This window comes from Grampus griseus, assembly GCF_964374135.1.
Source record: "Grampus griseus genome assembly, chromosome: 13".
Classification (NCBI taxonomy): Eukaryota; Metazoa; Chordata; class Mammalia; order Artiodactyla; family Delphinidae; genus Grampus; species Grampus griseus.
In genome coordinates, this window is record NC_139007.1 from 88,001,977 (window position 1) to 88,017,271 (window position 15,295).

Below are 15,295 nucleotides of genomic sequence, written 5' to 3' on the forward strand. Positions count from 1 at the left end.
CCAGGTGCTTTAATGTAACCTCACAGCCCATCTGGTCCCAGAAAGCGTTGCCTCAGCAGAGAAGGAAACACACTGAGGGGAGGAGCGTGGGTCTGGTCTGCCACTCAGGGCCACCTCAGTGGCTTGGCATCTATGCCCACGGCGGCAGGTGACCATGCTCGGAGCTGCCACCTCCAAACCTACTCACCCTGTTTATTCTGACTTGAGCCCCAAGAGGATTTGCCAACCCTCAGGACCAAATGCACGGTTTGGGCTGGTCTCTCCCAGGACACAGATGTGGTTTTCCTTTGCACTGAGTTGCAGCCCATCCCAACTAATTCTAACCAACAGGCTGAGCAGAGCCCAGGACAGAACTCTGGACAGACAGCTGAGCTGGGATACAGTATGAAGGAATATCACCCTGAGTGTAAGAAACAGACCGTTTTAATTTTCAGGGACTAGACAAACACTTGGGAAATAATAGCAAAAACAACCGAATTTCAGATGGATTGCAGGTTACCAAACACAATTAAAAAATAAAAAACAACGAAGGGTTCAAGATGGTGGAGTAGAAGGATGTGTGCTCACTCCCTCTTGCGAGAGCACCGGAATCACAACTAACTGCTGAACAATCATCGACAGGAAGACACTGGAACTCACCAAAAAAGATACCCCACATCCAAAGACAAAGGAGAAGCCACAATGAGACGGTAGCGGGGGCACAATCACAATAAAATCAAATCCCATAACTGCTGGGTGGGTGACAGACACTGGAGAACAATTATACCACAGGAGTCCACCCACTGGAGCGAAGGTTCTGAGCCCCACGTCAGGCTCCCCAACCTGGGGGTCCAGCAACGGGAGGAGGAATTCCCAAAGAATCAGACGTTGAAGGCTAGTGGGATTTGATTGCAGGACTTCAACAGGACTGGGGGAAACAGAGACCCCACTCGTGGAGGGCACACACAAAGTAGTGTGCGCGTCGGGACCCAGGGAGGGAGCAGTGACCCCACAGGAGACCGAACCAGACCTACCTGCTAGTGTTGGAGGGTTTCCTGCAGAGGCAGGGGGTGGCTGTGTCTCACCATGAGGACAAGGACACTGGCAGCAGAAATTCTGGGAAGTACTCCTTGGCGTGAGCCCTCCCAGAGTCGCCATTAGCCCCACCAAAGAGCCAGGTAGGAGCAGTGTTGGGTCGCCTCAGGCCAAACAACCAACAGGGAGGGAACCCAGCCCCACCCATCAGCAGACAAGCGGATTAAAGTTTTACTGAGCTCTGCCCACCAGAGCTACAGTCAGCTCTACCCACCACCAATCCCTCCCATCAGGAAACTTGCACAAGCCCCTTAGATAGCCTCATCCACCAGAGGGCAGACAGCAGACGCAAGAAGAACTACAATCCTGCAGCCTGTGGAACAAAAAACACATTCACAGAAAGACAGACAAGATGAAAAGGCAGAGGGCTATGTACCAGATGAAGGAACAAGATAAAACCCCAGAAAAACAACTAAATGAACTGGAGATAGGCAACGTTCCAGAAAAAGAATTCAGAATAATGATAGTGAAGATGATCCAAGACCTCAGAAAAAGAATGGAGGCAAAGATGGAGAAGATGCAAGAAATGTTTAACAAAGACCTAGAAGAATTAAAGAACAAACGGAGATGAACAATACAATAACTGAAATGAAAAATACGCTAGAAGGAATCAGTAGCAGAATAACTGAGGCAGATGAACGGATAAGTGACCTGGAAGACAGAATGGTGGAATGCACTGCTGGGGAACAGAATAAAGAAAAAAGAATGAAAAGAAATGAAGACAGCCTAAGAGACCTCTGGGACAACATTAAATGCAACAAAATTTGCATCATAGGGGTCCATAGGGGTCCCAGAAGGAGAAGAGAGAGAGAAACGGCCCAAGAAAATATTTGAAGAGATTACAGTCAAAAACTTCCCTAACAGGGGAAAGGAAATAGCCACCCAAGTCCAGGAAGCACAGAGAGTTGCAGGCAGGATAAATCCAAGGACAAGACACATAGTAATCAAACTGACAAAAATTAAAGACAAAGAAAAATTATTGAAAGCAACAAGGGGAAAATGACAAATAATGTACAAGGGAACTCCCATAAGGTTAACAGCTGATTTCTCAGCAGAAACTTTGCAAGCCAGAAGGGAGTGGCACGATATATTCAAAGTGATGAAAGTGAAGAACCTACATCCAAGATTACTCTACCCAGCAAAGATCTCATTCAGACTCGAGAGAGAAATCAAAAGCTTTACTGACAAGCAAAAGCTAAGAGAGTTAAGCACCACCAAACCAGCTCTACAATAAATGCTAAAGGAACTTCTCTAGGCAGGAAACACAAGAGAAGAAAGGACCTACAAAAACAAATCCATAACAATTAAGAAAATGGTAATAGGAACATACATATCAATAATTACCTTAAACATGAATGGATTAAATGCTCCAACCAAAAGACACAGGCTCTCAGAATGGATACAAACACAAGACCCATATATATGCTGTCTACAAGAGACCCACTTCAGACCTAGGGACACATACAGATTGAAAGTGAGGGGATGGAAAAAGATATTCCATGCAAATGGAAATCAAAAGAAAGCTGGAGTAACAATTCTCATATCAGATAAAACAGACTTTAAAATAATGTTCCAAGAGACAAGGAAGGACACTACATAATGATCAAGGGATAAATCCAAGAAGAAGATATAACAATTGTAAATATTTATGCACCCAACATAGGAGCAACTCAATACATAAGGCAACTGCTAACAGCTATAAAAGAGAAAATTGACAGTAACACAATAATAGTGGGGGACTTTAACACCTCACTTACACCAATGGACAGATCATCCAAATTGAAAATTAATAAGGAAACACAAGCTTTAAATGACACAATAGACCAAATAGATTTAATTGATATTTATAGGACATTCCATCCAAAAAGAGCAGATTACACTTTCTTCTCAAGTGCGCATGGAACATTCTCCAGGATAGATCACATCTTGGGTCACAAATCAAGCCTCAGTAAATTTAAGAAAATTGAAATCATACCAAGCATCTTTTCTGACCACAAAGCTATGAGATTAGAAATCAATTACAGGGGAAAAAACCCACGAACACATGGAGGCTAAACAGTATGTTACTAAATAACCAAGAGATCATTGAAGAAATCAAAGAGGAAATCAAAAAATACCTAGAGACAAATGACAACAAAAACACAATGATCCAAAACCTATGGGATGCAGCAAAAGCAGTTCTAAGAGGGAAGTTTAGAGCAATACAATCCTACCTCAAGAAACAAGAAAAATCTCAAATAAACAATCTAACCTTACACCTAAAGGAACTAGACAAAGAAGAACAAACAAAACCCAAAGTTAGTAGAAGGAAAGAAATAAAGATCAGAGCAGAAAAAAGTGAAAAAGAAACAAAAAAAAAAACAATAGCAAAGATCAATAAAACTAAAAGCTGGTTCTTTGAGAAGATAAACAAAATTTATAGACCATTAGCCAGACTCATCAAGAAAAAGAGGGAGAGGACTCAAATCAATAAAATTAGAAATGAAAAAGGAGAAGTTACAACAGACACCACAGAAATACAAAGCATCCTAAGAGACTACTACAAGCAACTCTATGCCAATAAAATGGACAACCTGGAAGAAATGGACACATTGTTAGAAAGGTATAACCTTCCAAGACTGAACCAGGAAGAAATAGAAAATATTAACAGACCAATCACAAGTAATGAAATTGAAACTGTGATTAAAAGTCTTCCAACACGGCTTCCCTGGTGGCGCAGTGGTTGAGAGTCCGCCTGCCGATGCAGGGGACGCAGGTTCGTGCCCTGGCCCGGGAAGATCCCACATGCCACAGAGCGGCTGGGCCCGTGAGCCATGGCCACTGAGCCTGCACATCTGGAGCCTGTGCTCCGCAACAGGAGAGGCCACAACAGTGAGAGGCCCACGTACTGCAAAAAAAAAAAGTCTTCCAACAAACAAAAGTCCAGGACCAGAGATGGCTTCACAGGTAAATTCTATCAAACATTTAGGGAAGAGCTAACACTCCTGCTTCTCAAACTCTACCAAAAAATTGCAGAGGAAGGAACACTCCCAAACTCATTCTATGAGGCCACCATCACCCTGATACCAAAACCAGACAAAGATACTACAAAAAAAGATAATTACAGACCAATATCACTGATGAATACAGATGCCAAACTCCTCAACAAAATACTAGCAAACAGAATCCAACAACACATTAAAAGGATCATACACTATGATCAAGCGGGATTTATCTCAGGGATGCAAGGATTCTTCAATATATATGCAAATCAATCAATGTGATACACCATATTAACAAACTGAATAATAAAAACCTTATGATCATCTCAATAGATGCAGAAAAAGCTTATGACAAAATTCAACACCCATTTATCATAAAAACTCTCCAGAAAGTGGGCATAGAGGGAACCTACCACAACATAATAAAGGCCATATATGACAAACCCACAGCAAACATCATTCTCAATGGTGAAAAACTGAAAGCATTTCCTCTAAGATCAGGAACAAGACAAGGATGACCACTCTCACCACTATTATTCAACATAGCTTTGGAAGTCCAGGCCACAGCAATCAGAGAAGAAAAAGAAAGAAAAGGAATACAAATTGGAAAAGAAGAAGTAAAACTGTCGCTGTTTGCAGATGGCATGATACTGAGAATCCTAAACATGCCACCAAAAAACTACTAGAGCTAATCAATGAATTTGGTAAAGTTGCAGGATACAAAATTAATGCACAGAAATCTCTTGCATTCCTATACACTAATGATGAAAAATATGAAAGAGAAATTAAGGAAACACTCCCATTTACCATTACAACAAAGAGAATAAAATACCTAGGAATAAACCTACCTAGAGAGAAAAAAGACCTGCAGGCAGAAACCTATAAGACACTGATGAAAGAAATTAAAGATGATACCAACAGATGGAGAGATATACCATGTTCTTGGAATGGAAGAATCAATATTGTGAAAATGACTATACTACCCAAAGCAATCTACAGATTCAATGCAATCCCTATCAAATTACCAATGGCATTTTTTACAGAACTAGAACAAAAAATTTTTAAATTTGTATGGTAACACAAAAGACCCCGAATAGCCAAAGCAGTCTTGAAGGAAAAAAACAGAGCTGGAGGAATGAGACTCCCTGACTTCAGACTATGCTACAAAGCTACAGTAATCAAAACAATATGGTGCTGGCACAAAAACAGAAATATAGATCAATGGAACAGGATAGAAAGCCCAGAGGTAAACCCACACACCTATGGTCAACTAATCTATGACAAAGGAGGCAAGGGTATACAATGGAGAAAGACAGTCTCTTCAATAAGTGGTGCTGGGAAAACTGGACAGCTACATGTAAAAGAATGAAATTAGAACACTCCCTAACATCATACACAAAAATAAACTCAAAATGGATAAGAGACCTAAATGTAAGACTGGACACTATAAGACTCAGAGAGGAAAACATAGGAAGAACACTCTTTGACATAAATCATAGCAAGATCTTTTTTGATCCACCTCCTGGAGTAATGGAAATAAAAACAATAATAAACAAATGGGACCTAACGAAACTTAAAATCTTTTGCAAAGCATAGGAAACTACAAATGAGACAAAACGACAACCCTCAGAATGGGAGAAGATACTGCAAACGAATCAACGGACAAAGGATTAATCTCCAAAATATATAAACAGCTCATGCAGCTCAGCTCAATATTAAAAAAACAAACAACCCAATCCAAAAGTGGGCAGAAGACCTAAATAGACATTTCTCCAAAGAAGACATACAGATGGCCAAGAAGCACATGAAAACCTGCTCAACATCACTAATTATTAGAGAAATGCAAATCAAAACTACAATGAGGTATCGCCTCACACCAGTTAGAATGGGCATCATCAGAAAATCTACAAACAACAAATACTGGAGAGGGTGTGGAGAAAAGGGAACCCTCTTGCACTCTTGGTGGGAATGTAAATTGATACAGCCACTATGGAGAACAGTATGGAGGTTCCTTAAAAGACGAAAAATAGAATTACCATATGATCCAGCAATCCCACTACTGGGCATATACCCAGAGAAAACCATAATTCAAAAAGACACATGCACCCCAATGTTTATTGCAGCTCTATTTACAACAGCCAGGACATGGAAGCAACCTAAGTGTCCATCGACAGACGAATGGATAAAGAAGATATGGCACATATATACAATGGAATATTACTCAGCCATAAAAAGGAACGAAATTGGGTCATTTGTAGAGACGTGGATGGATCCAGAGACTGTCATACAGAGTAAAGTAAGCAGAAAGAGATAAACAAATATCGTATATTAACACATATATGTGGAACCTAGAAAAATGGTACAGATGAACTGGTTTGCTAGGCAGAAATAGAGACACAGATGTAGAGAACAAACGTATGGACACCAAGGGGGGAAAGTGATGGTGGGGGGGGGCGGTGGGATGAATTGGGCTATTGGGATTGACGTGTATACACTAATATGTATAAAATGGATAACTAATGAGAACCTGCTGTATAAAAAAATAAAAATTCAAAAATTCAAAAATAAAATAAAATAAAAAACAAAAAGTATTGAAAAAATCTGAAACAATAAAGACAAAGAATCAACATCCTGTCAATTGAAGAAAAACGCACAACCTAAAAGTTGAGAGTTAAGTTTTATTCAGGGAACTTACTGAGGACTATAGCCTGGGAGGCAGCTTCTCACATGGGTCTGAGGACCTGCTCCAAAGTGGTCAGGGAAGAGCCAGGATATACAGGAGTTTTTGCTGAAAAACAAAACAAAACAAACGAACAAGAAACCTGTAGTCAAACAACGAAAGATTACTGCTAATCACAAAGAACAGACATCTCAAGTTAATGCTTTTCGTGCTTTTATATATATAGGAAGATGCAAGAGTCTAGGCTCGTTGAAATCATTCCTTAGGTATGCACCGTACCTACCTAGGGCCAGTACCCTGGTTTTCCCCACCCTGAGTCCCCTCAGGGTGCACTGTGGCAGATGGCTTGATGGCAGACAACATTCATTGTTTACTGGGATGGCAGGTGACATTCTTTATCCACTATCCTTAAAAATTAGAGAGCTATTATAAATAAGTGAGAAAAAGCTTAAAACCCATTATCATGCAGCCAGGAAAACATCCCTTTTGAGGCTAAAATCTGTATGGTTTCTTTCCTTCTGCTAACTTTGAGTTTTGTTTGTTCTTCTTTCTCTAGTTCCTTTAGGTATAAGGTTAGATTGTTTATTTGAGATTTTTCTTGTTTCTTGACGTAGGACTGTATTGCTATAAATTTCCCTCATAGAACTGCTTTTGCTGCATCAAATAGATTTTGGGTTGTTGTGTTTTCACTGTCATTTGTTTCTAGGTATTTTTTTATTTCTTCTTTGATTTATTCAGTGGTCTCTTGGTTATTTAGTAGCGTATTGTTTAGCCTCCATGTGTTTGTATTTTTTACAATTTTTTTCCTGTAATTGATATCTAGTCTTATAGTGTTGTGGTCAGAAAAGACACTTGATATGATTTCAATTTTCTTAATTTACCAAGGCTTGATTTGTGACCCAAGATATGATCTATCCTGGAGAATGTTCCATGAGCACTTGAGAAGAAAGTGTATTCTGTTGTTTTTTGGATGGAATGTCCTATAAATATCAATTAAGTCCATCTTATTTCATGTGTCATTTAAAGCTTGTGTTTCCTTATTAATTTTCAATTTGGATGATCTGTCCATTGGTGAAAGTGGGGTGTTAAAGTCCCCTACTATTATTGTGTTACTGTTGATTTCCTCTTTTGTGGCTGTTAGCAGTTGCCTTATGTATTGAGTTGCTCCTATGCTCAGTGCATAAATATTTATAATTGTTATATTTTCTTGGATTGATCCCTTGATCATCATAGAGTGCCTTTCTTTGTCTCTTGTAATAGTTTTTATTTTAAAATCTATTTTGTCTGATATGAGAATTGTTACTCCAGCTTTCTTTTGATTTCCATTTGCATGGAATATCTTTTTCCATCCCCTCACTTTCAGTCTGTATGTGTCCCTAGGTCTGAAGTGGGTCTCTTGTAGACAGCATATGTACAAGACAGCATATGTACAAAAACAAGTACAGTCTTGTTTTTGTATCCAGTCAGCCAGTCTGTGTCGTTTGGTTGGAGCATTTAATCCATTTACATTTAAGGTAATTATTGATATGTATGTTCCCATTACCATTTTCTTAATTGTTTTGGGTTTGTTTTTGTAGGTCTTTTCCTTCTCTTGAGTTTCCTGCCTAGAGAAGTTCCTTTAGCATTTGTTGTAGAGCTGGTTTGGTGGTGCTGAATTCTCTTAACTTTTGCTTGTATGTAAAGTTTTTAATTTCTCCATCAAATCTGAATGACGTCTTTGCTGGGTGGAGTAATCTTGGATGTAGGTTCTTCCGTTTTATCACTTTAAGTATGTCCTGCCACTCCCTTCTGGCTTTCAGAGTTTCTGCTGAAAGATCAGCTGTTAACCTTATGGGGATTCCCTTGTACGTTATTTGTTGCTTTTCGCTTGCTGCTTTTAATATTTTTTCTTTGTATTTAATTTTTATGGTTTATTAATATGTATCTTGGTGTGTTTCTCTTTGGGTTTATCCTGTGTGGGACTGTCTGTGCTTCCTGGACTTGACTATTTCCTTTCCCATGTTAGGGAAGTTTTTGACTATAATCTCTTCAAATATTTTCCCAGACCCTTTCTTTTTCTCTTCTTCCTCTGGGACCCCTATTATTCGAATGTTGCTGTGTTTAATGTCCCAGAGGTCTCTGAGACTGTCCTCAGTTCTGTTCATTCTTTTTTCTTTACTCTGCTCCCTGGCAGTTATTTCTACCCCTTTATCTTCCAGCTCACTTACCCGTTCTTCTGCCTCAGTTATTCTGCTATTGATTCCTTCTAGAGTATTTTTAATTTCAGTAATTGTGTTGTTCATCACTGTTCATTTGCTCTTTAGTTCTTCTAGATCCTTGTTAAATGTTTCTTGTATTTTCTCCATTCTGTTTCCGAGATTTTGGATCATCTTTACTATCATTACTCTGAATTCTTTTTCAGGTAGCTTGCCTATTTCATCTTTATTTATTTGTTCTTGTAGGTTTTTACCTTCCTCCTTCGTCTGTAACATATTTTTCTGTCATTTCTTTTTTTTTTTTTCTGACGGGTGGAGCTGTATTCCTGTCTTACTGGTTGTTTGGCCTGAGACGTCCAGCACTGGAGTTTGCAGGCAGTTGGATAGAGCCGGGTCTTGGTGCTGAGATGAGGACCTCTGGGAGGCCTCACATCAATTAATACTCCCTGGGGTCTGAGGTTCTCGTCAGTCCAGCAGTTTGGACTCAGAGCTCCCACCACAGGCACTCGGGCCTGACCTCCAGCCTGGGAACCGAGATCCCACAAGCTTTGTGGAAGGAAAGAAAGAAAGAGAGAGAAAGAGAGGGAGGGTGGGAGGGAGAGAGAGAGAGAGAAAGAAAGAAAGAAAAAGAAAAAGAAAGAAAGAAAGGAAGGAAGGAAGGAAGGAAGGAAGGAAGGAAGGAAAGAATGAAAGGAAGGAAGGAAGAAAGAAAGAAGGAAAGAAGCAGTACAATATCAAAGAATAGAAAACAAAATAAAATTAGAAAGATAAAAAATATATTAGGAAAAATAAAACTATAATTGAAACAACCAGTCGCTCGGGGTTCCTCCCATCCCCTTTGGTGTCCGTGGTCCCCCACCGGTGCCTGGTAGGTGCCCTGGCTGTGCAGAGACGCGAATTCCACGGCCTCCTAGTACTCCATCTTCTCCTGCTAGTTTTTCACCAAAAAACCCCTTCCACTTTATCCCTACAGCCAAACCACATTTCCCGGCCTCTCTGGAAGTCGCACAACCCAGCTGAATGCAGGGAGAAGCTGCAGCCCTACGCACAGGCTAGGCCCCACCGGCACGAGCCTCCGTCCACCGGAACACCAAGAGAGGGCGCTTAGTGGAAAGCACCTGGTCACCTGAGCTGCTACCCAGTAGGGTTCACCTGACCAGCAGCACTGGGCTGGAGTGGTGAAAAGCAGGAAACGAACTTCTACCGTGTCAGGCACTGAAACGTGAGATTATTTGCAAAAGCCCGCCCAGACGCACCAGAACACGGTATGCAGGTGGTCCACGGTGACGGAGCATCTGGTTAAACTCCACTTTGTAATGACCTGGAAGGCAGACCCCTCTCTCTGATCCTGCAGCCCTCAAGGAAATGATGGGAAAGAACCAGCATTGGTAGCCCACACTTAAAGTTGGCTCAAGCAAGCAGAAACGAGTGGAAACAGAAAGTATCCAGAAGCCTGGGGCCTTCAGGGAGGCAAACTGGAATGGGTTGCCCCTCAAAGCTCCAAAGAGACCAGGGACCATCTAGACTCAGCCTTCCCGGGAAGGTCAGGTCAACGATGGTTACCTTCCCACTCAAGCCTTTAGTTCCACATAACCTCCAGGTCTCAGCCATTCAGTTTCAAGAGAGACAAGAGAGCAAGTACGCACAAAGAAAAGAAAAAGTCGGGCTTGAACAGCACACCCGGCGGGACTGAGGTAGAGCTGCCGGCTGGCAGGCGGAGCTGACAGGACGAACAGAGCCAGGAGCCCACGTGCTCCTGGGAGAGCCAGGAGGCCAGAGCAAGGGCACAGCAGGCACGACGGCTGACTGCTTAGGACTGAGCGTCTCTGGGCCCCCGTCTTCACGGCTGCAGGAGGGGGACCACGGCAGCCCCCTCCTCACAGACCACTTTACACGAGGCCATGGAGGGGAAGGTCTGAGGGGAGGACCAAAGGCTTCAGAAAACAGCCGTCCCGTCCCCAGGCAGCAGAGTCAGGGTCCACTTGGGAAACTCCTCCAACACCCACTCCACCCGATTTCAGCACTGCTATGGCCCTGTCTCCCTTAGGAAGGGGAGAGTCTCTGGAGGGGGAGCAGTTCATGGGTCACTGGGCCCTGAGGAACCACGTCCGGGGCTGACGGGGAGAGCAGTGCATGCTGGGAGTCCTCTGTGTCCCGCTGGACGCCCTGCCCAGGTTGTGCCCCGGGGAGGTGGGTTCTGCTTGTGGGCTCGGAGCCGAAGCGGACTTCTGGCTTTAGTCAGATAACGGAGGTTGCCCCTGTTCCCCGAGCCATTCCCTTCCCTTCTGGAAACTACAAGACCCAGCTTCCTTGGAGCTAAGTGCCACCACGCGGTTGAGTTCTGGCCAGGGCAGCAGGGGCAGGGAGTATGTGGGATAAGCAATGTAGGCCACTTACAAGCCCAGCCCAGAAAACCCTCCCACCTGACTCTCTTCCCTCCCCCCACCCCCTGGCTAGGTGGAGAGGCCTTGGAGGGCCTACTGAGGAGGGAACCACCAGGGGAGAGATGCTGAGGAGTGACATCCGGCCTGAACAGCCACAAGGACCCTGTAGGCAGGGAGCATGCTATTATCTGTCAGAGTCCTGTGCTTCTGCACTAGTCTACCCACACCGACAGAAATCGTTTAACCCTTTTCATGTACAAAAGCAATACAATGCAAAATATTTAAACAATGCAAAAATAATAGAGTTGGCCTTTCCCTCCCTACCACCCCTCCTTGCTGTGTCTTCCCCCGAGGAAAATCAATGTAAGAGTCCAGTATGCGCATCACAGGAACAAGTCTGAGAGGACACACTACAGTTAGTTTTAATAAGGTTCTCGTGTATCTCAGGCTACAGAAGCACCTTAGGAAAATCTGGAGACAGTGGCTGCTAGAGAGACCATTGTTTTAAAGTTAAGTCAGTAAATCCCAGACAGCTAGAGGCTGTATATTCAAGACCCTTTCACTGATACAGCAGAGCATGTAAATTGCACAAAATTAGAAAATCCAGACTAGAAAAAAAAACAAGGGGCACCACTGTTAAAACCTTGCGCATCTCCTTTTTTTTTTCATTTGTATAAATGTGTATATGTATATTTTTTAGAAAGAGAAAACTACTCCACTTTGAGTAAAAAAGATCATAATCTTTCTCTTTTAGCAGCTAAGCCAGCCAGAGATGTGCCAATTTATTCTTGAGTTAGGAAAACACAGTGTGGTAGTCAGACAGCAGGTTGAGTGCCCACAGGCACCATAATTAAAGTACCCTTAATGGCTTACTTTGTAGCAAAAGAAAATATAAAGTTCTACACATTCGCCAGAACCAGAGACAGGTTCTAATTCTAGCTACTTTGAGGACAGAACTAGTATAAAAATGGAGTAATGGCTGATCACGGAGGTATGGGAACACTACCAAATTATACTCAGGCATTCCCGTGACTTTAAGTCCTTTCCTAAGTTATTAAACACTTTAAAAGGTATTACTACTCTTTATATTTAGCTGCTTTAATTAAAAATAAAACTGATACACTCTTTCTGTTGGTCAGGCTGAGTAAAGCCTGATTTCACAAACCTGTGGTTCTTGAAACACGAATTTTGTACTTCTAAGCCATGTGAATGAAGAAAGCTGTCTGCCATATCAGTAAACACAGGATGTTGCAGCCATCAAACCGTCACATTACAGCATCCCAACGGTGCACCCTGAGGGGACTCAGGATGAGAAAACACAGGATACTGGCCCCAGATAGCTGAAGTGCATATCAAAGGAATGATTTCAGTGAGCCCAGACTCTTGCACCTTCCCATACATAGAAAAGCACTAAATTCCTTAACTTGAGATATCTGGTTTTCTCTAATTAACAGTAATCTTTTGATGTTCCAACTACCTGGTCTTTGTTACAAAAGTTCCTACGTATCCTGGCTTCCCCCTTGCCTCTTCGCAGCCGTCCCTCAGAGCTATCTGAGAGTCTTGTCTCCTGAGCTTGAAGTCCTCAGAATGTCCACCGAATAAAACATAACTCTCAGCTTTTAGGTTGTGCTTTTTTTTTCAGTCCACACCACCATGACTTGTTAGGCAAGCACAAATCATTGACTACCAATAGCAGTAATGATGCTAAAGTTTTAAAGTCAATCTTTTCCAATGATTTAAAACAGATCCAGATGTATCTCTATAACCTACACACTCCCTTGTATTCCAGTCTGATATGCTTTCTTGACAGGAAAATGTTAAACTTGGAACAGCCCCGGTTCAGCGGGTGTCACATGTAACCAGATACTTCTTGCAGGAGGAAGTGTTGAGGTCCACTAGTGCCATCTCATCATCAACCCAAACCAGTAACTACCCACCTGGATACAATTTCTCCTAACTTCAGGCAAATCAACCCCCCCAAAATAATCAGCCTTAAGTCTGTCATGTCTCTTTTACATGCCCAAAGGTGACAGCAAATGTAACTATTCAATGCGGCAACAGACATATTCTTCCACCCAACACATGACAATCTCCTTAGCAACATGACCAACCCACATCTTGTAGCTACTTAGCAGAGTTCAGGTTCTGTAGAAAGGAGCACAAGGGTCACTGCCTGTTTTTAATATTTACACTCCACCTGTTTCCACAAAAGTGATTCATTAAGTTCTAAAATGAAACACAGGAATTGGAATCAACACGAAAGTGTGATACTAAAATGCACATAATCTTTCTTGGGAGAATCTTTTCCAATGGCCAACAGGCGTCCATTAACACCATATTCCAAATTAACAAAATAAATGCTGAATATAAATACAACTTCAGTCTGAAGCCTCTCTTAGGAGCATTTCGAGAAGTAACACAGTTAAGAGAAAGAGAGAACAGGTAACAGGCGCCCGGACAACGGTCCCTCGGGCGCACCTGTTTCTTACCTGGGGACCCTCTGGGACCTGACGCTGAACTCACCAAGTGGACGCGCAAGCCAGGTGAGCACCCTGCGGCGTAGGGCTAGCGCCCCGCCCCCGTCGCCCTGGTTACGAGCCCCCGCAGCTCGGCGCCCTCACCACCTCGCCATTCTCGCGAGAACCCGGAGTCTACGCCCTACCCCATTTCCGGGCTTTGCCTCACTTCCGGGCGCCGGCCAACTACCGGCTTTCCTCACTTCCGGGCGCCGTGCCACCTCCGGACGCCTTATTTCCGGGCGCGCCTCACTTCCGGCTCCTCCGGCTCGGCCGCCCGGTCCTCATGCTCCCGGCGCGGCGCCTGCGGGGAGTGGAGGTGAGTCCAGGGGCGGATACCGGACCTGCCGCCCGCGCCCACCCCGGCGGACCCTCCGCCCGACCCCGCGCCCGGTGGGTCCCCGGCCCACTCCCCTCCTCTGCCCCTCCCGCCCCGCCTTCGTGCGCGTCCTCCTCCCTGCGGGTCCCCTCCCCGGGCCGGGGGCGGGGCGGGCCGCCGAGGTGGCCGGGACCCGCCCGCAGTCTGCGGCTCCGGACGCGCTCAGCGTGTCCTTCCGCTGTCGTGTGTCCGCAGGACAAGTCACAGATGAGGAAGGCACCGCACTAGGCGCCCCAGTCATGGCAGCTCCGTGGAAGAGCGCTCTGCTGCTGCTTCTGGCATCTCAGGCTGTCTCCTCGTTGAACGCCTCTGACGAGGAGGAAGTTCCAGAAGAATGGATCCTTCTCCACGTTGTTCAGGGTCAGATAGGAGCTGGGAATTACAGCTATTTGAGGTTAAATCATGAGGGAAAGATAGTTCTTAAGATGCAGAGCTTGAAAGGTGATGCGGACCTGTATGTATCCGATAGCACCCTGCATCCGAGCTTTGATGACTACGAGTTACAGTCTGTCACTTGTGGCCAGGACGTGGTTTTCATACCAGCGCACTTCCAGCGCCCCGTGGGAATAGGGATTTATGGACATCCATCTCACCACGAGAGTGAATTTGAAATGAAAGTGTATTATGATACAACGATCGAACAGCACCCCTTCGGTGAGACTGCTTATTCAGACGGTACAGATACGAGTCGGAAGCAGGCTTATGCTCCAGAAGATGCATCTCAAGAAGAGGAATCTGTTCTTTGGACGATATTAATTAGTATTTTGAAATTGGTACTTGAAATTCTTTTCTGATTCTTTGAACATACTGTGGAGTATAATACCCTTAATCTGTGAAGCTGAGTGCAGTTCGCTGTGAACCTAGCTACTTGTACCTGGTTGGAATTCTGGTTACCTTTCCTAGATGGGGGATGGAAAAATAAAGCCATACAGTTTTGTTACCTCAGTCACCCCAGAAGTATGAACAGCATCAAGCACGATATTTATTTTCTCTCTAAACATCAAAATTCCTGTAAAAGGAATGTGCATAATAAAATGTTTAAACCCCATTTTGATTAGTTTGTCAGGTGACTAAACATGATTGCAG

At 43.6% G+C, this 15,295-nt stretch overlaps 2 protein-coding genes across 2 annotated transcripts in view; one reads left to right on the top strand and one right to left on the bottom strand.

The window, feature by feature from the left end:
- Positions 1-13,916, bottom strand: part of WDR27 (WD repeat domain 27) — a gene marked incomplete at its 3' end in the record, with an annotated part of 52,903 nt that extends 38,987 nt beyond the window's left edge. The window contains 2 exon segments of the mRNA XM_082668726.1: positions 6,751-6,843; positions 13,804-13,916.
- A 134-nt stretch (positions 13,917-14,050) lies between these two features.
- On the top strand, positions 14,051-15,257 carry LOC309831697 (UPF0669 protein C6orf120 homolog). Its single transcript, XM_082669003.1, has 2 exons — positions 14,051-14,149; positions 14,405-15,257. Exon 2 carries the CDS (start codon positions 14,449-14,451, stop codon positions 15,001-15,003), a length of 555 nt encoding a protein of 184 aa, XP_082525129.1. The 5' UTR covers positions 14,051-14,149; positions 14,405-14,448; the 3' UTR covers positions 15,004-15,257.
- The last annotated feature ends 38 nt before the right edge of the window (positions 15,258-15,295 follow it).

Coding starts and splice junctions, on each gene's coding strand:
- LOC309831697 (XM_082669003.1), top strand. CDS start 14,449: ATGGCAGCTCCGTGGAAGAGCGCTCTGCTGCTGCTTCTGGCATCTCAG.